The 24,821-nt window shown below is 37.9% G+C and overlaps 1 protein-coding gene across 2 annotated transcripts in view; it reads right to left on the bottom strand.

Moving 5' to 3' along the window:
• flna (filamin A, alpha (actin binding protein 280)) overlaps positions 1-20,044 on the bottom strand; it is a 42,088-nt gene extending 22,044 nt beyond the window's left edge. For both annotated transcript variants that reach the window (XM_084098018.1, XM_084098019.1), the window contains exons 1-8: positions 19,760-20,044; positions 15,206-15,684; positions 3,530-3,781; positions 2,827-2,924; positions 2,031-2,178; positions 1,700-1,896; positions 1,384-1,546; positions 574-774 (exon numbers count right to left, since the gene is read on the bottom strand). In XM_084098018.1, coding sequence (XP_083954144.1) covers positions 574-774; positions 1,384-1,546; positions 1,700-1,896; positions 2,031-2,178; positions 2,827-2,924; positions 3,530-3,781; positions 15,206-15,581 — 1,435 coding nt within the window. In that variant the 5' untranslated portion in view covers positions 15,582-15,684; positions 19,760-20,044. The remainder of the gene's footprint in view (positions 1-573; positions 775-1,383; positions 1,547-1,699; positions 1,897-2,030; positions 2,179-2,826; positions 2,925-3,529; positions 3,782-15,205; positions 15,685-19,759) is intronic.
• Between the last annotated feature and the right edge of the window lie 4,777 nt (positions 20,045-24,821).

Raw genomic sequence — 24,821 nt, 5'->3', positions numbered from 1 at the left:
CAATGCTACAGGAGTGTCTACACATCTCCTGAGAAACGAACATCTATTAGCACTTATACGGACAGTTAAGCATTTTCAGGTCAGTAAAATCAGTGGTCTAAAATGGTGTTATTGTAATTTCACTGGCACTATATAAATGTAAACGGTTTGTTGCCTAAAGTGAGGGGCAACTGAAAAAGAAAACAAAAGGACATTGACAAAAACAGCATGTCAAGTACCCAAGACATATCCAAGGAAACAGGAAATGACATCAAAAGCCAAAAGGAGGCCGATCCAAAGAGAGAAGGAAAGATACCAGTGGATGTAGACCGCACCCGTCCTTCAAAAGGAGAGACAATTTCCAGTGAAGAAAAACAGAGGAAAAAGACAGCAAGAAAGCAATGCAGACAAAAGAACATGCAGCAAGGACAGATAACAAACCTAAACTATCTTTGTTTTATACAGAATATTCAGTGGTAATGGCCTTTCCGTGTCTCGTTTAACTGAATCCTGTGTGTATATCCTCTTGACCTACTTCCCTTTCCTGCCTCTCAAACTGAATACATTCATGCTTAGCTCTTCCCTGGCACTTACCCTCTCCCACATGGACTGTGTAAGGACTCTTGGAGATCTGGCCCCCAGCAAAGGTGATATAGATGATGTGCTGGCCCTCCAGAGTGGGCTTGTAGGTACATCGGTAGCTGCTATTGCCCTTATCCTCAACACTGCACTCAATAGTGTCCTTCTTTCCACTGGGGTCCATAATGACCACCTCAACCTCTCCTACTCCAGCACCTGAGAGAGAAATCTGTTATGTAAAAAAGCCTATTTTGACTGTACGTCATTTACATAAAAAAAAAGAAAAAGAAAAAAGGAAAATACTTATTTTGCTCATTTAATTTAATGAAACTTAAAACAAAAAAAGGAAACGCTTATTTGTCTTGTTTTATTTTTCATTATTTATAAATATAAATTAAACAATGAAAATATTATATTATATTATATAGATTAAATATTATTCAGACAAAATTATCATTTTATTAATTTATTTTTGTTATTTTGATTAAATAAAATTACTATTTTATTTATTTAGATAACTAAAAAGAAATATTTTTTTTATCGAAATAAAGAAATAACATGGGAAGAAGCATTTTATTTGTCTCTTAAAATGCTTATTTTTGCCATTTATTTTAAAATAATATTTAGTTTTATTTAGAAAACACAGGAAAATATATTTTGTTTTATTTTAAATTCTATTTTATTTTAATTTCACATAAAATAAAGTGCTTATTTATTTCTTTATTTTGCATTTATGAAAAATGTACTGTGATATCATCATTAACCAAAATAATTGTATTTTCATCTAGACTGTCACACTATGTATGATATACTGTGGGCGAGTACCAGCTGTGTAGACATCAAAGTATGTGGTCTTGTTGGCAATGTTGCCTGCAGGCTCAAGTCCTGGGCCCTGGGCAGTGACCTTGCTGGAGTCTCCCTGAGCCATTCCCACATCCACCTCAAATGGACTCTTGGAGATGTGTTGTCCTGCAAACAGCACGGTCACCTAGGACAACAGACACAGGTCAGTCTATTAAAAGCCAGGAAAGACTTTAAGGCACTGCCCTTATTTTGAATATCACATGATGCATTTTGTCCCATTCTAGGTTTTCTATTTTTATTTTCATCTTTTTTTAGGTGTCTTTAAACTTTTAGGTACCTTGTGTTGTCCAGTGACTTTTGGTACATAGAACACGGAGTAAGTGCGGTTCTTGTCATTGTTGGCAGTGACTTTAGCCTCCTCGCGGTGACCGGCTGGGTCTTCCACGTAAACCAGTACCTCGCCCATACCAGCGCTGATAGTCTCAACAGTGAACACAGCCTTCTTCATCACAACATTACCTGTGGGCTCAATACCTACATGGCACAGAACAATATCATCTCTTAACCAAGAACTGACTCTCAAACATTAAAACGATATCAACAGCAGACATCACTAAACTAAAAACCACAGCAAACAAAACTGCTATAAGTAATTGATCATGATATACCTGGTCCATATGCACGGGCCTTTTTGGGGTTGAGTTTGGGCCGCAGGGGAGCACCAGGCTTGAGTTTGGCTTTGGGGAACTGGGACAGATATGTCATAACGGAGTGCTCATCCACATTGGGATCAACAATTTCTTCTGGAGTGATCACCTGGTGAAGAAACAAGGCATGTGATTTAGCCCAAACGCATGCAATTAGTAAAAACTTTGTAAAACAAGGTAATTATTAGTAAAGTGTTTAGTAAGTGTTCATTGTGCAATATGGTGTCTTGAAGCCAAGCCCACATGGCAGCAGGAAATTTATGTCGATTGGCAAAACACACACAAGAAGTCTGTATCATAGTAACTTCTACCCAGAGGACGGAAACGTATCTAACCACATACATAACCGACGGCACGCAATACACCAGGCTTGGCACGCATCGTAGCAACAAAAACCTCACTGTGTAGTTTCAGGACATCAGTAGAGAAAAAGTGAGTTGACTCAGTTCCTTATGCATTCCTTATGTCTTTAAAAAAAAAAAAAAAAATTGAATAAAACCATAAGCACTACGGTAATACTAGATGAGATTACATACTGAAACTGTACCATTATGACCAAGGTGAAAACGGCACGTGGGGTGTAAGAGCCGAATGATTTTTCATTTGCTTCCATTCCAATTTAGGTCATGATGAAACCACAAAAGCTATGGATGTTGCACTAAATTAAACACACCAGGTAGGGGGCTCTAGAACATTGTTCTCTGATTATTCAGTAGTTAATGAAAAGGAAAGAGATGACTGAACTAAAATAAAGTACCTGAGGAACACCAAGCCAGTCATCAGCCTGCTGCATGGCCTCCCTGGCATTGTCCACAGGCTTGGTCTGATCCCAGGAATCCCAGTCTGGACAAAGACCTGCAAACAAAAAGAAAAAAAAATAAACATTGTATTTGGCCATCAAAGTTTAAGGACTGTCATTAGACTAGTTTTTATTTATATTTATATTTATATTTATATTTATATTTATATTTATATTTATATTTATATTTATATTTATATATATATATATATATATATATATATATATATATATATATATATATATCCTTGTCTTGAATAAAAAAGATGCTCATTACAAGGTGTTAGAGTTTGATTAACTATTTAAGTTTGAGTCGTTTCTATGTAACAGTTTAAAACTGATTTAATTACACAAAATCTTCAGAAAGGTACCTGCATGGAATTATATATTACATTTGGTAAATTTAAAGTAAAAGCTGCCATTTATGACCATGTACACCCACACATACAATTTTCCCAGTGTTCCTTGTTCATTCTTACTTATAATTATGTAATAGAAAATCATCAATAGAAAACAACGTTCTAAAACTATTCTAATTCTTGGCTAGATATCCCAGGCCCATTATTCACATAGGCAGAAGAATTTAATACTAAGGGATTCAGCCCTCAAGTGGTATGAAATTATCTTGAGATCTTTCATGATTCCCAGATCCCCTGTTCACCTGGAGCACAACTGTCCACCAGCGCGCCAAGGGCTTTCCCAGACTGCCAGTCGCGGCTGAAGTTGGTGATGGGCAGCTCGGGCAGCTTGTTCTGTATCCATCCGAGCAGCCTCTGCTTGGGCGTCTTCTGCTTGCTTTCTTCGGTCTCCTCCTCCTCGTCCCACATGGGCATGGAGATGGAATAATGCAGGATAAGAGTCCATATCAGACCCAGGATCAGCTTCAGGTTCCCATCCACTATGGCCTTACTGTCTGTAACACAGAGATGGAGAGACGGGTTACACAGAGACTGCCAAAACACATTGAGGTAAACTGATCTTTAACCCATAAAGCTGGAACAAATCTTTTTACCATTCAGTGCAATATGTTACTGACCATCCTAGAAATGGTCACCAAACAATGAAGTGTTTGTATCTGCACTGCATATTTGAAACATTCAGACTTAAAGCTGGCACGACTTCAGATTCAGAGTGTAGATAATAATTACAGGAGACATTTGTGGATTAAACTGTCTAGATGGTTGGCACGGTCCAATCTGAGGGTCTTTTCAGGACAAAATTTCAATTTGAAAGAGCCAGATGAAGCCTTATAGCCTTTTATTATAAGTTCTGCTATAAAAAGAGAGGGAAAAAAATGTAAACCCATCTCCTCTAGTCACTTCACCGGGAGTTGACATCAAGATCTGAACACTATGATCTACACCCTCATACAACACTTTCACACTTCCCTTGCCATTTCTCTTCACAAGAGCCAACGCCCATCCAGAATGTGGTTATAGGCTTGCACGTGTGTCCCGAGTCACAAAAGACAGTTGAAACTATTCAAAGCACAGACAGAACACTCACACTCTATCCTACACTGCATTTAGTATATAAGTGAGGTCAAATCCAAGCTGGGACATTGAGAAAATCAAGAGATATTTGAAGATAATGTAGATAATCATTCACTGATAGCACTTGCATGCTCTTGGGGGTGGACTAGGGCAGGGCAGGGCAGTGCAGTGCAACTTCCTGTTATAACTGAATCATGCTCCACTGAGGATGCACTTAACCTTTGCAGGGGACAAAAGGGAGGTGAGACTATTTCAATGTAACACAGAAATCAATGTGTGCTGCTACCAGCAGTGAGCAAAAAGGAGGTGACGTGATTTGAACTGGAAAACTTTGATTTGGCGATGAGTATGCCTACAAGTTGAGTATGCCTTGTTCCAGATTAGATTTTAAAAGGTTAGTTCACCCAAAAACATTGTCATTAAAATGCTTATCCTCATTTAGTTCCAAACACATAGGACTTTAATTCATATTTGAAACAACTTTTGGTAATGCAACAAAAAGATTCTAGTTGTTAAAATAAGTTAATAATTTCAACATTTAATAAACACATTAAAATAAAAAATGTCAAATCAAAATCAAATCAAAAGATTCATAAATACTGTAGCAAACATATTTTTGATCATTGCTATTGTTAATTAATGCATTAATGGGGCTTTAATTTAAAGTGTTACAGGTATCTTTATGAAATTGAGAGCTGCACCTTCATTGAAATTTTCTATCAAAACCTAAAATGGTATAAAAAAATAAAATAATAATAAATTAATAAAAATATCGATAGAGAGATAGAGAGATAGAGAGATAGAGAGATAGAGAGATAGAGAGATAGAGAGATAGACCTCAATGCACAGTGCTCAGATATGGTAAACACTTAGAGTGTTCGATTCATAAGGATTGCTTTTACAAATCAACTTTTTGAAAGTTAAGGGAATGGACATTCACATGACATGAGGGAGAGTAAAAGATCATTTTAATTTGAGTAAACAATCATTTTAAATTCTAACAAAGCTAGCTCAACAAAACTGTCACAAACAGGAAAGAAAGCACTTTATCTGTTCAGAAATAGACTCAAAATGAATGCATTGTATATTGTGAGATCTCACATAACATTTTATCCCCCTCCTGACCCATTCCAGTTATCCAACAGTGCTTGTTTGGCCATGTAAAATGGTCACATTTTTCTCTAGTTCTGGTCTCCCGGTGTGGTTCACAAACCATGAGCCCCCAGAGTCTGATGGAATTCATCTTGGCTTCTGGTGAAGGTGCTGTTGAACCTTCTCTGATCCCTTTATTCTCAGACCAAACACACTGGGCATGCGATTCAGCAACAGGGCAATAATACGAAAATTTATGAACCCATAAAAAAAAGTGCCATTATGGTTAATGCTGGAAGGGGAAGTTTAAACATCACCAAATTCTTCCAGAGTCAGCTCAAATGGAACATCCTGTAGATCATGCAAACTTTGTGACTCTGAAGAATCTTATTACTACAAGAGCACTGAAGGAGAAAACAAATTATGAGTGAAATATTAGAAGCAAACCCGTAGTCAGGATAATATAATAGGGTAGACTATGATGAGTTACTGTTGCAGTCTGATTCACTGTAATGCCAGTGAAATGAAGACAGAGAAATAACAAAAAGACAGAATGAATGTCTTATTACATGGGAACTTGTTGGTGCTTGTTTAAGGTATTAGAGGCGGACCTAACAATCAACGCAAGCCAGGGCAGGGCTTACAAAGACATCCTGAAGGCCAAAAATCAATCACAGACAATACAATTAAAATGATCCACAGTTATTTTCTTTCACGCAGCATATTTTTTGGCCTTTAGGGCCTTGGGAGATGATCTACTTCTGACATCTCAAAATCCTTTGGCGGTTCGTTTTATCATGGTCAAAGTCAGAGTAAAGACCTTGAGACTCAGTAGAATAGGCTATTGTGCCATCTTATTCATCACCCCCCCCAGCGACCCTCCCTCACTGACAGAACAGCATGCAGGGCTTTGTGGTTCCCACGAAAATATGCAAATGTTAAATGTTTCAGGAGGTCTTTTTGGGGTGCATTTGGAATGGGGGTAGGATTGTTTGAATATGTCTGCTAGTCTGTCTTAGTCCTGTATAATTAGGCTGATTTAGAGTCATGACCACCAAAAGATGATCAGAAGCATTTCTTAGGGTTCGGTCACATTGGATGCGTTCTTGCGTTTATAAATAGCTGAATAAAGTGCATAGATGGAAATTAAAGCAACATTTCTACAAAAAATAAAAATAAAAAAAATAAATAAAAAATGTTATGTATTATTATTAAGCGCGGACTGAACCAAAGGCTTATCCAAAATAAATAGACTGAGTGCACAAAACTATTAATCTACATATACAAAAAAACCTATGGATTATAGATGGAGTCGGACTTGAATTTTCAAAAAAATTGTCAAAAGGGGGTTAACGCATTAGAAAATGCTTGTGGGCTGTAGTGGTGATTAATTTAGAAAAAACTTTTTTCTTTTTTCTGTAAACTAGTTAACCACACTAATAGACTAGTTGATTTATGCATGACCAATTGACCATCCTGAACTAGATGTGGGAGGTGGGAGGGGGTTGGAGGGGGATACAGGCCTGGTGACGCACTGCACACATTGGCAAACATATGAAACATGACAGGAATCTGTGTTGCTGCAGCATTCCCACCACACACTGCAGGAAACATACACACCATGATCACACTCATTCCTTTTAAGGACATTTGTGCTCACAGCTCTCCATCAAATTCCCAAAACATGAATCTCATGTCTGAAAGAGAATGCTGGCAGTGAGTAAGAGAGGATAAATCAGAGGAGACTGAGAAAGAGATAGATGATGGAAAGAAGAGAGGGACGGTCAAAGACAAAATATACAAAGGACAGAGATAGCCTGTGCCCAAAACCCAAGGAAGCTGCATTCCTGTCCAATCACTCGATGACTAAACAAGCTGTTTTCTGCATGAAGGCATTATGACGTCATGTCTGATGACCTAAAACAAATCCAAGTGAAATTTGGACAAAGCAAATCGGCAAAGTGTCCATAAAGCTTATTTCTCAGGAGACAAGACGAGTCATAATACATTTTTAAATTAATTAAGGTAAGTTTTTACAACCGGGTCCCTTTAGTAATGAATTAACATTAACTAACAATGAGCAATATTTGTGTTATAGTCTTTATTGATCTTTAAAAAAAACTATTTTAACTATTCATTCTTAGTTCAAGTTAACAAATGCAAGTATTGAATGTAAGCAAATGGAACCTTATTATAAAGTGTTACCAAATGTATTTAAACCGCTAAATAAAAATTCCACTGAGTCAAAGGATTGTGGGATAAAGGCAACGGTACGCTGCCGATTAGATGAAGGGGTGTTGGTAGAAAGGATGTAACAAACACTATATTCGGATGTGCTTTGTTACCTTCCTATTTTCATATACTGCCTGCCAAGCCTTCGGACACAACCACAAACTTAGTCAGAAAGGGACTGGGACAGGGCTGGTGAGTTGTGGCCTTCCTGTTTGATCCATGTTGGAATGCTGAATCATCAGACATCAGAGCAGAAACTCATTCCCATGACTCACCCTCTGTCTGGACCTGCCAAATAACCTCAGCCGCTCTGACATCAGCCCTCATCCTTGACCCAACATCATAGGACAACATACATACTGCAGATGTCTGAAGACGGGAGGAGCGTTCATTCATACCGAGATATACTGTATTTCATAGGAAAATGTAACATTTCAGTTTGATAATTAGCCTTTCATTCACAAAGTTGAGGTCATTCTCCAGCAGTGGGGGTTTCATGTTTGCACACAGCTGTAGAGGAGGATTGAGGAAATTGCACACATTCCAAAAAGGTCTTATCATGGTCAGGACGTCTATACACAAACGCAATCAGAGACAGAAAATTCAACAAATGACCACCCCCCCATTGGGGTCCAGTGTTGTTTGGACTTCAACGTTCCACAGAAGAAATGAGTCAAACAAGTTTGGAACGACATGATTGAATAATTGTTTTTTGAACGAACCCTCTCTTTAATGGAAGTTAAAGTCACAATGTAATGGAAGTGGCAAAAAAAAAAAAAAATTCTCAAGATAGTGATATGTCCGAGTGAAACAAACAAAGAAAAAACTATCCATTGGTTAATTGGATTGAAGCAGATCTGAATAAGAGCTTGCAGTCGATCGTAAGAAAAGGACAGGGTTTAAATGCAATAAATGACTGGAGAAGAAAAGTATACGTCAGCAGAGATAAGTCTGATGTTTCACCAGAAGATCAAGTTGCAAAATATTTTGCGCCGTGGGGCCCTAAAATATAACATTCTATGTGATTCAACGTTTTTCACTTTAATGCCAGTACAAAATTTCTCCACATGGTACGCCCGCAATGACACTACCTATAGTCAGCATGTTTCTTTATCTAATATCTGCAGTTTGAAGAACCTAAAAAAGCATGAAATCAACTGTTGTGTCTGATTGATAAGAACCATGTAGCACAGAAATGGCGAATTCAGATCGTCCCAGCTTTGGTTTTCAAAATAGAGCACATCCACTACATGATTTTAGGAGCAAGAACTCTGCGAGAAAACTTCCTTTTCTTCTACTTTCTATGACTTCCAAATGTCCCTCCCTCCTTCTCACTCTCTCTCTCTCTCTCTGGAAATGTTCCCCTTGGTTTTTTAGCCTTAAAAGGGCAGAAGCAAACTTGATCCTGGCAGGCCACCCATTCCCTTGCACAGGGGTTTCTGATTACAGCAGGGAAAGGGAGGGAGTAGGAGGAGGCAGGGAAAGAAAGAGAAAGAGGGAGGGAGGGAAAACAGACTAGAACAGAAAACTGCTGCGGTAGTACTTTTGTAAAACCCCATATTGACAGAGCGGGATTGTCATTTGGCTTGGATGTTTAGTGTCTGGATGGAACCCAGTTCCATCAACTTCACCTCAAACAAGAGCCCAGGAGAGTATGTGTCCATATTAAACATACGATTTGCATTACATCAAAGCCCATGGAGAGTGTTTAGTGCCACAATCCATATATCACACAGGCACACAAGGCAAGTCTACATTTTAACAAGATCGCAAAAGATCTGGCCACGTTCAGTTATATTTCCGTTCATCAGTAGTTCTGCCAGTGTGACTGTGCACATAAATCTCTGCCTTTAAATAAGGGTGGAGACAAATGCCTTGGGACAATCTGATAAGTGCCACTTGTGCGGGATTATTTTTCCTAAAGATGAATCACCCCCTACCATCTCTATTAGAAAATCCTTACAAGGAGTTTTACATCAGCAAGCAACAAAATGTTGGTGATGAATTCTTCTATGGGTTGCCAGATCAAGGAAATGCCATGCAATTATACCTATTAGGAAACCCCCAACCAACACTACTCCACCCTTCCTTGATACCACTTGGACTTCTCTTATTTGCGGTCCATTCCCCTTTGACACACCTCACTTCTTCTCCCAAACTGAATACATCATATCCTCCATCTAAAAATATTGCAAAAAGCTTCCCATTTCTCTGCATTAGCTTAACAACTCCAGCCAAATTCAATTTTTTATCTCCAAAAGGAGTGGATTGCAGAAATCACAGCTCAATGGAGGAAGAGGTTATCCACCTTTCATCAGTTTCCTAGCCACAGTCTATTCTACTCATCTTGATTCACCGTCTTCCTGGTTGAGTCCCTATTTGGTCTACCTACCTATTTGTCTGTCTTGGTTTGTTGTCAAGAGGCTTTTCAGAGTATGCGCGTGGCAGATGTCTTCATGTGGTTTTCCATGCAGCTGCTTTGTCTAGCAGGGTGACAATGCCCTTAAAAAACCTTTAAAGGATTTTACAGTAAAGTGGAACTTCAACATCTGAGTCACAGAGTCATTCTAGTGCAAAATCACCTTATTTCTTTGTTTATGCAGAAATTTGGAGATTCAAATTTGACCAATTAAAAGAGCACAGAAGAGCAAAAACATAACGGCAAAACCACATTGAGGTCGGATTGCAAGACTTGCCATAGGGTGCTTTCCAGTGTGGTGAAGAGTGTGAGGGTACACAATCACACACACTTGTACACATGCCACTTATTCATTGGTATACATAAGAACACCCCATTTATTTTAGTTTATGCCAACTTTACAGATATTTAAAGCAACTGCAGTCACATGGAAGTCCTGTTCAGGACCACTAGAGCATAGCAGTTTAGGCTCTAGAAATAAAGATTAACAAATGTATGCTTCCATAGTATGATTTCAAGTTCAATGCCTAGTGAAGGACTACCCATAATCCTGACAGAAACCGTTGAACCACCAAAGCAGACATAACTATGGAAACCATGCCAAAAGAGCTCAGCAGCAAACTCACATTCCCATGAAGCATTGCACATGACGTAACTGGGTCAGACTTCCTACTAGATACTTGTGTATATTTGTATATTTTACATTAAACTTCAAATATATTATATTTTAATACTTAATAGCTTGATAAGATTTAGTTGTTTTTTTAGTTGCATAAAGAATTAACTATAAAAGACATTAAGAGCTGTCTTTTACCATTGTCCTTTTCTTCATTTTCAGATTTTTCAAATCAATGTTGTGATTCATCTCAAAACCGGTTGGTTCAGTTCATGTCTTGGAGCTTTATTTTCTTTTTTTAATCCCCATGGATAAAATAGGTAAAATACTTCTGCAATCAAGGCAGTTGTAAAAGTGTCCCACTGCTGTGCTCCATGCCACAGTACTGACTCTCAAATGAACAGGAAATCCTGGCATTACCAATAAAGCACAGGAACATCAGGAGGACCTCTAGCCATGGACCTGTTAGATAATTACATCTCCATTTAACTCTACAACTCTTTTTAGTAGGGATGCACAATATATCGAAATTATCGCAAATGTATATATCGCGATATGCATATCGCAACGGCTTGCAATAACTGGGGTCATGAACAAAAGACAGAAAATCACTCACTGCTCTTGGCTAAATAACTTTTGTAGCTTTAATAAGAATCAGTATATACATTTAATTCAGAGAGTGAAAACAAAGCCACGTTTTATTACTACATTTGATTCAGTTTCTGTTGTTAAATAAACCTAATGTAGGATAACCTGAAACCCTAAACCCCGTGGTTTACACCATGTAAAAATAACACTTCTGCTACAGTAAAACACTGCTGTTCACTTTCAGAAGTTGTATGGATGTTTTCTTGTCACAAAAATAATGTGAAACACGCATGTAGGTTAGATAATGGATAATTTAAGTTTACTTTACACACTTTAAAGGAGAACTTGGTCACTTTTTTAACTTAATAAAACTGTCTAGAAATCATTTGTATGGTTAAACAACCTGTTCTGGTGATATTGGTGACTTTCCCCGCTCCCCCCAGCGTTCCCAGGCGGAAAACCAACCTTGCAACTTGGGCACTACCGTCCCGGCAAGATAGAAATTGGAAGTCTCGTGAGAAGCGAGAACTAGAACGAGAACGAGCGCGAAACACAAATTGCTTTAGGGCAATTCGACATAAACACCCACGCATGTATGATGTATTACCAGATTACCCACCTCGGTAGACATTGCTCCACACGATACAGTTGGCTTGCTCCGATCAAAACAAACGCACATGAGCAGCGGTAGAGTGGGGGAGGAGGCCGCCGCAAGTGAGTTTTTTACGACTGTGTTGTGAAATATACGCCCCCCCACAGCTGTAGGGGGAGCTCGTGGGGAAAACATGCGACAACAAAAGGGAAAATCAGCGAAGAAGTGACTAGAGTTCGCTAGAGTTACCGAGTTCTCCTTTAAGCATTATCGTATCGCATATCGCATTTTTCTTCAATATCGTGCAGCCCTACTTTTTAGAATAAAGTACTGTAAGAAAAAGCTTAAAACTTATGTACAAATAAAAACATTAAAAATCTAAATGTATCCAACATGCATTTTATAGTAAAAACATGTAACATTTAAATGCGATAAAGAGAAACTGGGAAGTAAACTAACAGTATCAACTCAAGAGAAGTTCAAATGGTCAGAGCAAAACCAATACACTGGAATCTTGTGCTCCACCGGAATTTAGGCACACTGCATTCTGGAGGCTCTGAATTGTTACACAACTGGCCATTAAAGTTTAATGAATTTATTCTATCCTGCACCTATAGGCATACACTTACTGCCTAGTGCCTATAACAGAATCAAGTCTTAACATGCCACTCACTTTGACAACCATAACGAAGACAATTATTCGGACCAAATTCACTATTCTGACTCCATACAGAATTAATGCATGAAAAAGCACATCAACTAAGGCAAGATATTGATGAACTTATTTGCTGAATAGCATCAAATATTCTGAAGTTTCATAAATGATTAAGGAAGCTGTGTTGATCAAGATCAAGCTCTGTTATGTCACGCTTAAGTGCTAACACGTCAGATGAAGAAACCGATTTGAGCGTCTCTAGGCACCACACTTGAAAGCTCTTATGAGCTCCACCCAGATGAAGACAGAGATACAGGGCTCTCATGCTCCTCCCCACCTTGGAAGGCAACGCTATATTCGTATAGACAAGTAAAAAAAAATGGGCCTGTCATAACGGGAACACACATACCACTTTTACATTCAAGCACAAGCATACTTTGCATGTTCACACATTTTAATATTCTTATTGAAAAGCAAGAACATTACATTAGTAATATAAACAGTTCCAGTAACTAAAAACTCATAGCAATGATTAGAAAAACAAATTGTCCTACCAAGGATGCAAATAACTAAAAATGCATGGCAAAAAATGCTTCATTCACTGGCTGTGAGATGTCATCGTAAATGTACAGACAATCACACCATCATCTGTGTAGACGCAATTTAGAGTCCAGCAAAAATTTGTTTGCTCATATTAACAGTAAGGAATGAAGGTGTTTCTAAATACAAATATTGAGCAATTGCTGAATAATGCTTGATTGCAACATCTGAGAGGATGTTTATTCATACCCTCTGGGCGCCGTTGGTAAACTATCCCATTAAAAGGAAAACCCTACAGCCATTGGGCTGTGGCACTGATGATGAAATGAGCTTCCTGACAAGAACAAACTTCATTAAAACACTTAAGACAGGAAATTCTATCTGGACAGAAAATCTTGGAATTCAAAAGCCAGCTTAACTTGGAGATAAAAGGCAAAAATGTTTAGGATTTTGAATAACTTAAAACAATTAAAGAATGTTATGATGTAAACGAATGAAAACGAAAGATACTGAACTATATCTAGGACATTAATCAAAGATATAAATTTGTGACGATCATGGGATTCTTTGTACAGATGGTCAGAGGTAGTGTTTGCTTTCATTAAAGCTTAAGATGCTCTTTGGATATCTCGAATCATGCAGAACTACATACGTTTGTGCAAAACCTGATGAAAACCTGATAAAGCAAAAAGGGAGCAATTATATAAGACACTCAAATTATGCTACACTTAAAAAAAAAAATGTAAGCCCTTGAAGACTTAAGAATTTCAATTGCATAGTAAAATTCCATCAAATTGAATAGAATAATCCTTACATATTCATATTATGAATAAAGAATTTATTTTAGAAAAAAACTAACATTTTGTATAAATCTTAATGGAACAATGGAATGGACCATTTCAGTTTACTTTATGCAATTAGGGTTAGGGTTAGGGTTAGGGTATTAGGATTAGGGTTAGAATATTAATAATATAAACTGAAATCGTCCATTCCCTTGTTCCATTAAGATATAGGCTATACAACAATATTAAGATCTAGTTGTATTTTTTTTTTTTTTTTGGCGGAATTTTACTAGGCCTATACAATTGAAATTAAAATCTTAAAAATGGGCTTAAATATTTTTGAGTAATTTCACTCCAAAAACGAATATATCACGAATCGCCGCTAGTGTCTAAAATGAGCCATAAACTGGAGGGCGTGTCACTGTGTTAGTCATCAATCACAACCGGCATTGAATGAGGGAACCGTGTCTGGACATTTCTACACAGGCAGTGTTGTGTAACTCGATGTTCTAATCCATCCGATAAAACGTTGACACCCAAAAGAACCATCTTAAACTCTGATAAAAACAAATTTGCTCCTTATGAGAGGAAGGCGTGTCCTCGCGGATCGATAGGATATTTTATGCGACTGGCCTGATGAATGAACTGATGAATGGCGTGTTCACTGATAGCCACGTGAGAAGTATAATAACAATAGAGCCCGACAAATAAAATGTCAAAAATATCAAAACTACATTGAGAGGAAGTGAACATTCCAATTGAGAGGAACGGTTCAGTTCTCCACCTCCTCGCCCTACTGCATCAACATTTAACAGAAAATAAAAGTCTGGGTGGGTGCACTAGTTGAGCTTTGACTCATTCAGAACTCAAACTACAGTTAAACTCCCCTAAAACTATCCGCCATCTACTGCTGCTTTACGACATTCTGGGCTGGACTTGCAACAGTTGAATGGAGCGACTGTGGTTCCTCAGAATCCTCACTTCTTTCTCAGACTCTAAATTGCAAACGCGACTAAAGCAATATCTTATTTTCACAACCGTCCGCGTGAGCGACAAGTTACAAAAAGTCCACAAAACACGTGCAACTTGTGAAGCAATGATACAACTTTGCACAAAGGCCTTCATTGCCATCATTCTTTCCCGTTATTTTTGTGGCCTGCCTAAAATTTCATGCCCTGTTTGTTTGCCATGCAGAAGTCGGATCATAGTTGGATGCAACAAACATAGGAACAAACCCAAAAAACACATGGTATTATAATTGTGCAACTATATTTAAGAAAAAGAGTAACGTTCAAAAGCGACCAAAAAAAAATGAAAAGCAAACATACCTATGGACACCAGCTTGATGTTTTCCCGGTCCAGGAACTCCAGAGCCACGGAAACGTTCTCCAGCTGCATCTGTCTGAACGTGGGGCGCTGGTTGTACTTGCGGAACATCTTCTTCTGGCTGAGCACCTCCAGAAGCGCGATCAGCCGGAGCCCATCGCTCAGGTCCGTCTGCAGGTTCGCTATGCGCTTATTGACACATTTCAGATGCTCGTTGCACCAACGCGTGAATGTATTTTGCTGGATCTTCTTCCATGGCGCGTCCTCGGCGAGATCTTTCTCTGTAGCGGGCATGTCTGCGTCCTTGTCCGGGGAGAGAGAAGCGTTGGATTGGGGAGCGGCGGCGCTCGACTGGTGGGGGCGTGTGTGTTGACTCATTTTTATCGACTCGGGTCTCCTGCACTAATTCGCTGTCTCGCTTTTTGGGTGGAGTCTTGAGAAATTGTACAATTTGTATGCTCTTCTTTCCAAAGTTATGTGACTATAAGAAAAACAAAATATTTGTATAAAATTAGACTAAAATAGCCTACACATGTGATATGGGCATTTAATGGCATTTTTCATTCTCATCAATGCATGGCTTTTAAGTACCGGTACGTGGATTCTTTCTATAAAACTTCCGTTTTTAAGAAGTTGCTGAATGAATATGTGTCATTGTGTCATGCATTTAGTCTAGTATAAGTTAACCGGTCTGAAAACAGCACACTTTCATGCAGCATTCACAGGATATTACACAATGAGAGTAGCCTATATCTAGAATGTGATTGTGTACACCACCCTAATGTTGAGTTTGCTCTTCACGAACTGACAACGAAAAATTACAACATTGGCCGAAATCAGTATTGGAAATATATATATTTTTTAAAAGTCAAATCGTCAAAGAAAAGCAACACACATTTGCTATGGTTAAATCCAGTCCTCAGACATGTGAAAGCAATTTCATAAAAAAAACAACAAAAAAAACACACTGAACATTTAAAAGCCAATGTTAATATAGTATGTTTATATGTTAAACTTAATATGGACATTCATTTCACTTTATGCATTTATCAACACACATATATCTAGGCTACAGATTAAATCTAAGCAAATGTTCTACTATGCCATGTGTTGACGTATAAGCTACCACTAATTATCAAATTATGAACTGCTGTTGGACAAGATGTCTGAATAACTTAAGTGAAAATTCACAACAGATGAGTAAGAAAGTTGAAAATATGTCTAAAGAGGTGTTTGAATACCAAGGTGTGCATATAAAAATATTGGCAGGATTTCCAACCTCCTTGTACCCGTTTTGTGGGGGAAAGTCACAAAATAGAACAATTTAGAGCTGCATTAATCCAGCATTTGACTAAATAAGGCAAATGGGCCAAAACAGTGGGTGAGGACGCAGTCCAAAAAGAATGTTTTCCCTTAGAGCTTTTTTCAGCATTTGTCTCTCCAGGAGAATCTGTGGAATGCCCTTCATGTAATGAGCCACCGATGCCCCCCTGACCCCCTCTCCAATTCCCCGCCCCCATCATAAAACATCTACATAACCACACATATGTTATAATCTTGTTCTTGTTCTCTGTCTCCGTCAGATTTATCCTCAGGGAAAGCCTGATATCGTTAACAGAACATATGATAAGGAGAAGGCTAGCCTTCAGGTTTTTCATTATAGTCTCACAACATAACCTAAAATCAATAAAGTTACATTGTGTCAGACTCAAGATCATGAACTGCATTCATAACTATTTATTATACTCCTTGTAATGTATAACCATACATCTAATTTTATAAGTCAACAAAATCACCAATGTTTTGTATTGTTCTCAAATCCCATGTGATATTATAATGTCCACAATACAGTCAAACTGTAAATAGGCCAGTTGCTCAGAAACAAAAGAAGAACAAACAAGTCAGGCATTCAGAACACACCAGTACTGCTGAGCCCAGTAGTTTGGCGCCACCTGCAGGATATATGTAGTATGACAGGCTGGGTTTATGATTTTCCACACAGCACTTTTATGGTAAAAAATAAACAAAATGACAAAAAACACTTGTTCAGTTTATAATTAGATTTCCAAACATGGATGTTTTTTGATGTTTTATGTTTTAAATAAACAATAATAGATATATCATGACCACGCAGAATGGGTTATAAATGTTTCCAATGTACTTTTACTGGAACACAAATGGGACTGTATAGTCCTTAAGTACTCTAACATGTAGCAGACAAATATGGGAATATTGTCAAGGTTTGAGACACAGTTGAAAAGAACACTGAGCTACACTCCCTTATGACTAAAGGCCATTCAAACATTAAAGTTCACCCAAAAATAAAAATTCTGTCATAATTTACTTACCCTCAAATGGTTCCAAACCTATGAATTTCTTTCTTCTGCTGAACACAAAATACGATATTTTGAATAATATGGACACCAAACAGTTGATGTGCACCAGTAGGAAAAAAAATCTATGGAAGTCAATGGTGCCCATCAACTGTTTGGCTTCTGACATTCTTCAAAATATCTTCCTTTGTATTCAACTGAAGAAATAGATACAGAACAACTGGAACAACTTAAGGGCGAATAAATTATGACATAATTTTCATGTTTGGATGAACTATCCCTTTATACCTTTAAGTGAACTTGTCTGAAGGAAAACCTAATGATAATCATTGTTGAGTAATTTCAACAATCATATCACCAAAACATGATCTCAACGTAGTAACCAAAATAAATGTAATCATCTGACTTTAGTGTAATCTTAGTTATCTCAGAGCATATCAGGTTCATTTGAGGACAGATGCTTGTCAGAGAGAGGAGGGCACGTGATGCCATTATTCAGCCATCCTGAAAAGTGTGGTTAACCCATGTGTTGCTGTCAACCACAAAGGCTGATGTGCATCTACATTTGCATGAGTGAAAAACACAGATTACACATCGAGGGGAACGATGGCATTCGGGTATTTTTGTTAAGGTGTTTAATTATTGTGTCAACAGGATGTGGCTTTGCTCTTGCTGTTGTGCTCATACAAACATGAGCAGCTAATCTGCGTTTTATATCATTCTTAAATCCAAATAATTATAACATTGCAAGAGACTGGGGCTAGTTGTCACACTTTGTACTAAAAAAAAAAAGAAAAAAGATTCAGTTCATTCCAAGAAATTCGTCACCAAGAAATCGAAATTGACAATTCATATTTTTTCATGGAATATAGCCGTGTTTATTATAAATGATTTATCCATGCATACAATTATTTATTTATTTTAATTAATGTGCCCTCGTAATATTTAATCAAAATAACTTCCCCTCCCTCTTGCAGTGATATATCTACTCTTCTCTGATGATGTGTTCACTGGCGTGAGGGCGGGACAACCTGTCACTCACATGACATCACAGCAATAGCAAACCACAACCATCCAATCAATTCCTGATAGACAAAATCAACATTCAAGAAGCTGTCACAATAGGGAAGAAAGAATATCACAACTTCTCAACTTTAAACACAGGTTGACCAAACTGAGGCAAGCTGTCACAATGATAAATTTGTAAATTAAAATAACTATCTGCATCAGATATATATAAAAACACCCCTGTCATGACAAACACTTCAACTTTTCAATTAAAATCTATTTTCATTATGACTTGTCTGAGTGTATGCCAGTGTGGTCACTTGTTTAACCAACAGCTTTAGGGGGAAAATAATGTAATTTTATGTCATTGTTCTTGACAACGACTCTTGAACAATGTGTTTGAAACCAACATAAAACGACTACTAGAGAAAACACATTTGTGTAACTGGACTTTTGACTAAAAAAATATAGTTAGCCTACTGATACATAGATCTTGTGACAACGTTCTCCCCTATATAGAAAGAAAAATCTGTGTTTTACTGAAAAACCTAATGTTGAATCTTACTGTCTCACGATTGTCATCCAGGTGAGGTCGGGATGTTTCGTGCAAGATTCTCCTCGAGCATGGGGGGGCGCGCGCAACTCACATCAAAGGATGAAGGGCGCGCGGATCTTTCCATATTTTCCCTTATTTGGTGAGGAGGCCTTAATTAGATTACGAGTGATGCGCCAAAACCTCTGCAGAGCATCGGGTTTATACACTTTTCGTAAATGAGGACATCATAATAAGTATTAATATGAATTAAATATTAATGTTTGGATTTGCATGTACAGACAAAGCCTTTTACGTAGGTTAAATAATGTATTTAATATTCGTTAAAGCTTTTTTTCGTTTTATTCTGTCTCCTTAGCAATATCATATAGATAAACCCTCACACCTCGTTAAGCATGCAGGGCACTAATAAGTAGGCAATATGATATTCAGTCATTCAGTAGCCTACCATTACGGACACTACGTTGCACGCACCCATCCCGCTACACGAAACATGTATGCAAAACACAAGACTTTTTTTGTGGTAAAAAGTCTGCGTCATTGTTTTTCTACGAATTTAACCCTGAGCGAATTTAGTTTTGACGCAAAACTAGAATAAAAGTGAGCTTCCCATAACATTAGGTTCAACAGCACAAAACATGCCTAGAGGTTTTCTAACTTACGTTTTGCTGGTTGTCTTGCAGTAATTCTTGTTGCTGTATGCTATCCCTTCAGATTTTGCGTGTGGCACAGGCAGCAGAGGGTGAACTTCACTAGCACAGTGCAGAAAACTCACTGTACGACCCTCCCGGACCGGACGAGTGTCCCTGGAGGAAAAGCTTGTTCGCTGAACTCGAGAAAAAACACTAGTGACACCCTTTAGTCTTTTCTGTCTCCTTCTGTCCTCTCTGCTGTTAATGCGAGAACCTTAATTGGTAAAGTATCAAAGAGGGGGGGTTCTCTTGTGTTCGCGCGAGCGCGTCTCGAGCTGACGTGATACCGGCGGCCGCGCCTTCAGATTGTAAAGGTATGATGTCACCCTGTTCAGACTCAGAGCGCCTGTATCTGCTCCATCTGCCTGAACACTGTTGCTGCTGCTCAACAAAGAGCTTCGGCTGGCTGTTTAACACCAACAGTTGTTGCAAGTCCAGAGGTAAAATCCATTCATTGTCTAGTGAACAAAATGATCTTACTGACTAGAACACTCTCTGACATAAAGACACAAAACATTTTTTTTTCTCAAGTCACACTGGATTACATCCAACCTTCATACTGCACAGCATAAATGTGTCATGAGGGTCTGTTTCCTGGTGAGATCATTCATCCTCTACTGTTTGTGTGTGTGTGTGTGTGTGCGCGCACTTTGGAGAGCCATGAGCTCTCCAAGAGCATGTCGAAAACCAACTTGTGAGGACATTTGAAGTGGTCCTCATTATTTGAGACTTATAAATCAGCCTATTTTCTTTTAAATAGTAATTTTAGGTTTGGGAGTCAGGTTAGACTAACTATGAGATGTGCTTACTAATGAAACCAACTGTGTGTGAGACTAGAAGATTAATTTCAAAATGTATTCATATTATTTCACATACGTCACCAATTGCTCATACAGTGAGTCGAGACTACAGTGTAAGTGTTTCACTTTGTAATAATTAAAGAGACAGAGTTTGCTGTTTAATACATTACATTTATTTCAGCTGGATCTTATAATGGCCCAGTATGGGCTTGTCTATGAGACTCTATTATCCTCTTGGTACCAATAAAACCTGGTGTAGACAGCTTGTCTCCCTTGGGTAACTGTCTTTGACTGCAAACAATCCCAGTACTTCATTCCTTAGAGGGAAAGAGAGGGGACCAGCTGTAACCGCCTAATTTCTCAGAGAACCTTGGGGCGGGATGACATCATATTGCCCCCAATACAACTTTAACTATATCCAGCAGTCTGAAACCAGGTATCATTTGCGCCATATGGGATTTGACACTGGCATTACTTATTAGGGCTGGGTCTCTTTTGTCTGTTTTTTTCTTGCCCACATTTCCTAAAGTTTGATCAAGTCAATAAAGACTTAATAAAGATAAAGACCTTCTGGCAGCAATCTGGCTCTTGAAAGAAAAGCAGAAAGAATGATATCCGTGCCGTGGAGAGTAAATTAAAATAGCTATATATGCAAAAGACAAGGTGTCAACAAGGCCAGGAATCTAAGAGGGAACAGTCCAAAATTTTGTATATATGTGCTTAAGCCTAACAAAACGTCCCAGATAAAACTGGCATAAGATATGTGTGAAGACTGTTTCTGTACGTTTCATTTGCTAATGTACACACAATGTTGGTGCTTTCTTAGAGAGGACATGGGCACAGAGAAATGGAGGAACTGTGCAGGATTTCATTGTAAAGTTTGAAGATATTATTTGCATTGTTTCTCCTAAATCTGTATTCAATTAGATATAACAAATCACACAAATATATAAATATCACAAATGCACTACAAAATATGTTCACAATGCACACGAGGTGGTAGTGATCTTGTTTGACAGACTGTGAAGACCAGGAAAAATGCTGTCATTGCTATAAATGGAGTCTAAATATGGGCTAATAAAATATTATGCTCAGTTTTATGGATAGTAAATACAGAATTAGTACAGTAATAGCAATAGCAGTAGGAGGAGCAAAGAAAAAGGAATAAAAGAGAAATTACATGTAGGGAGAGACAATTATATGAAGCGCTTACATTTTCCCATTGTAATCCCAAGAATTCTGTCTACATTCCTTTTTTGTTTTATTGGTTTAATAATGGGTACAAGACATGAAAAAATTTTGCAATCAGGTTTTTTATTCATATAGCGAGACTTGCAACCTAAGACATCCCAAAGTCCCTAAGACATCACTTTTGCTTGTTAGATAGAAGCCAGAGCAACATTTTGAACAGTTTAACTGTTTTATGAAGTACAGCAATGTAATAGCAGCGGGTTTAACAAGGCAATAATGTTTATCAAGAATGAGCCAAGCTAAAAAAGTAATTATTTGTTCTTTGATCAAAGGTATCAAACACTACTGAGAGAGAAAAAGAGAGGCAGAAAGATTGAGAGAGATGGGCCTGTTGTGACCCATCCGTTTCTGGGTGTAATTCGTTAACACAGGAAGCTGTAGTGACAGATAGGGCATGTTTTCCACAGGAACGTGTGGCTCTGTGGAAAAATGGGTACAATCTGTGGAGGGAAGAGAGTCCTGTTGTTAATCGTATTAGCTGAAAAACAAGGATGATAGCTGAGCCGTGATTCACCACCATTCTGACACAGGCAGAAGCAAAATAAAGGCCAAAACAAACATGAGCCAATAATCTTTTTAGAATGAGACTAGTTTTCCCTGAGGAGATCAAGTAAATTTGTGTTTCACAAACTTGCTTTGTGACTGTAATCCTGTCCATATTAACTGCATTTTTTTCATAATGTTAGAATTACATCTCATACATTCAGCAAATCCTGTAAAAACTACAGAGATCCATCCGAATCAGTACATGAAGTCAGACGTCCAGACAAAACAAATGTGTTTTTCAAAAATAGACTCTCTTTGTTTTCCTCTTATTTGTCTTTGTGTTTTCATATAGGTTGATTTTGATGGTCTTCAAGGACTGTGCTGAGAGGTTCAAGCCGTACCATACAGAGGACACTCTGTATCGTCAGCCGCCGACAGACAGAATAACTAAAGAAAAAATATCAAGACTTTTGCATTTCATTAACTGAGACATTCTGAGTAACAAGCATTGCAAGCCATTAATTTGCCGATCAGATTTGATTCACTATGCACGATTACACTGTACACTCACTCTTGCTTGTAGGTAAATCACCATTGTCATCCCCTATTTGATTTAGTCAACAGCTTAAGGTCTGCACGAACAGGTAGTTCATTGATGATCATGGTCTTTTCTCTTCATGTGACACATGGTTTGGATAATTCTGAAATCATCTAAAAACGTGTTGCCATTTCAGAAGTGTTTATCATCTTACTCTTGTCTACAATGAGAGTGTTAATTTACTTGTCAGACACATTTCTTATAAGTTGACAGTCTATTAAGGTTGCACACTTTCCTAACTGATGTTGGTACTGTATGACACTGGGCCACAGTGACTTCGCCAAGTATGACAAGTACCTGAATCTACATATTTTCTATGTATCAATACAAAATGTTTGTAAAAAATGTTTGTTTTGTATCAACATTTTAGTCTGAAAATGTTGTCTTAACCCTATCCCTACCTCTAAACCCGAAGCCTATCCATAACTTATCCCCAAAATCAGAGGGAAATTATGGTGAATAACTCTGATGTATAAGCACCTAACCCTGGTTGTAAGCCTAAACTTGACATAAAGTGTCTCTCAAATCTGATTGGTTGAATAGAATGTTGTTTCAGTATCAACAAAGATGTTGATCCAGGAACATGTTGCACTTGGTGAAATCACATTCACCATGGCACTGAAGATCCATCCATTTAAAGGGCAAGCCATGTTTGTGATACTGATTGTGGAAGTTGTATACGATTTCACAATTTTTAATCAATGGAAATGTTGTCATAAGAGGGAAAATGAAGGATCTAATTTGAGTTCTTTAAGGGATCCCAGCAAGCAATAGCCGTCATTTCACCGTCTCAGTGAACTATAGACCTGATATAGTCCGGCTATGAGTAACCCACTTCTAGCCAAATAACCTTAAATTTGGTTACATGTCGTTTTTGCCAAAATAACTTGCGAGATGTACAGTTGTAATCGAAATTATTCAACCCCTATCGCAAATCAGGTTTATTGGCAAAATTCACAGACTTTCAGCTGTTTGCAATGGACAAATCAAACAAAAGTAATTGAAAAGCTCAACACAACAAATGTTTCAAGTGGTTTCTGCAAATTCAACTGAAAGTACAACTTTTAATGACTTCTACATTCTCAAAAAAATTCAACCCCCTGAATAGAATCCCTCACAACAGCACAAATCTGCAAAACAGGTGTTGTCCCAAGCACACCTGATGCAACTAATCTAGGGCTTCATGAGTTGCACCAGGTGTGCTTGAGCTAGAACACATGAAATATCTGAACTCGCTAGGTTTATTGAGTGTCACATTTGACTGCATGTTAGAAATAAGTCAAAATAAATGTCCAAAAAGTTAAGACAAGATATCATCGCCCTTCACAAACAAGGAAGAGGATACAAAAAGATAGTGAATGCACTAAATGTTCCTATAGAGACACTGTTGGAAGCATAGTTCGCAAGTTCAAAGTCAATTTCTGAGAAGGTAGGTTCAGAAAAACCCTTGAGGGACCACAAAAGACTTGCATCAAGACTTGGTGGCAACAAGCACTGAGGTTTCAGCTTGCACAGTAAGGCGTGTACTTAACACTTGCGGTTTCCATGCCAGAACTCCAAGACGTGCACCACTACCAGAGGTGGACAAAGTACACAACTTCCTTACTTGAGTGAAAGTACAGATACTACTGGTCAAATATTACTCCGTTACAAGTAAAAGTTGTAAAGACCAATTCTTACTTAGTAAAAGTACAGAAGTACTCGTTTTTAAAAGTACTTAAGTATCAAAAGTAAAAAGTAAATGTCAATGCATTGTTTTATTATTGTTGCATTGTTTAATGTAATACTTACAGTACCTTATGCCTCTGAATCTATGCCTGCCTACCCTCAATATCACATTTATTTCTAGAACACAGTTCCAGTGGTGGGATTGAATATGAGATTGAATAAGTGCACT

Source organism: Abramis brama, assembly GCF_963993115.1.
Source record: "Abramis brama genome assembly, chromosome: 22".
In the NCBI taxonomy this organism is placed as follows: Eukaryota; Metazoa; Chordata; class Actinopteri; order Cypriniformes; family Leuciscidae; genus Abramis; species Abramis brama.
This window is presented reverse-complemented; position numbering and strand designations above follow the sequence as displayed.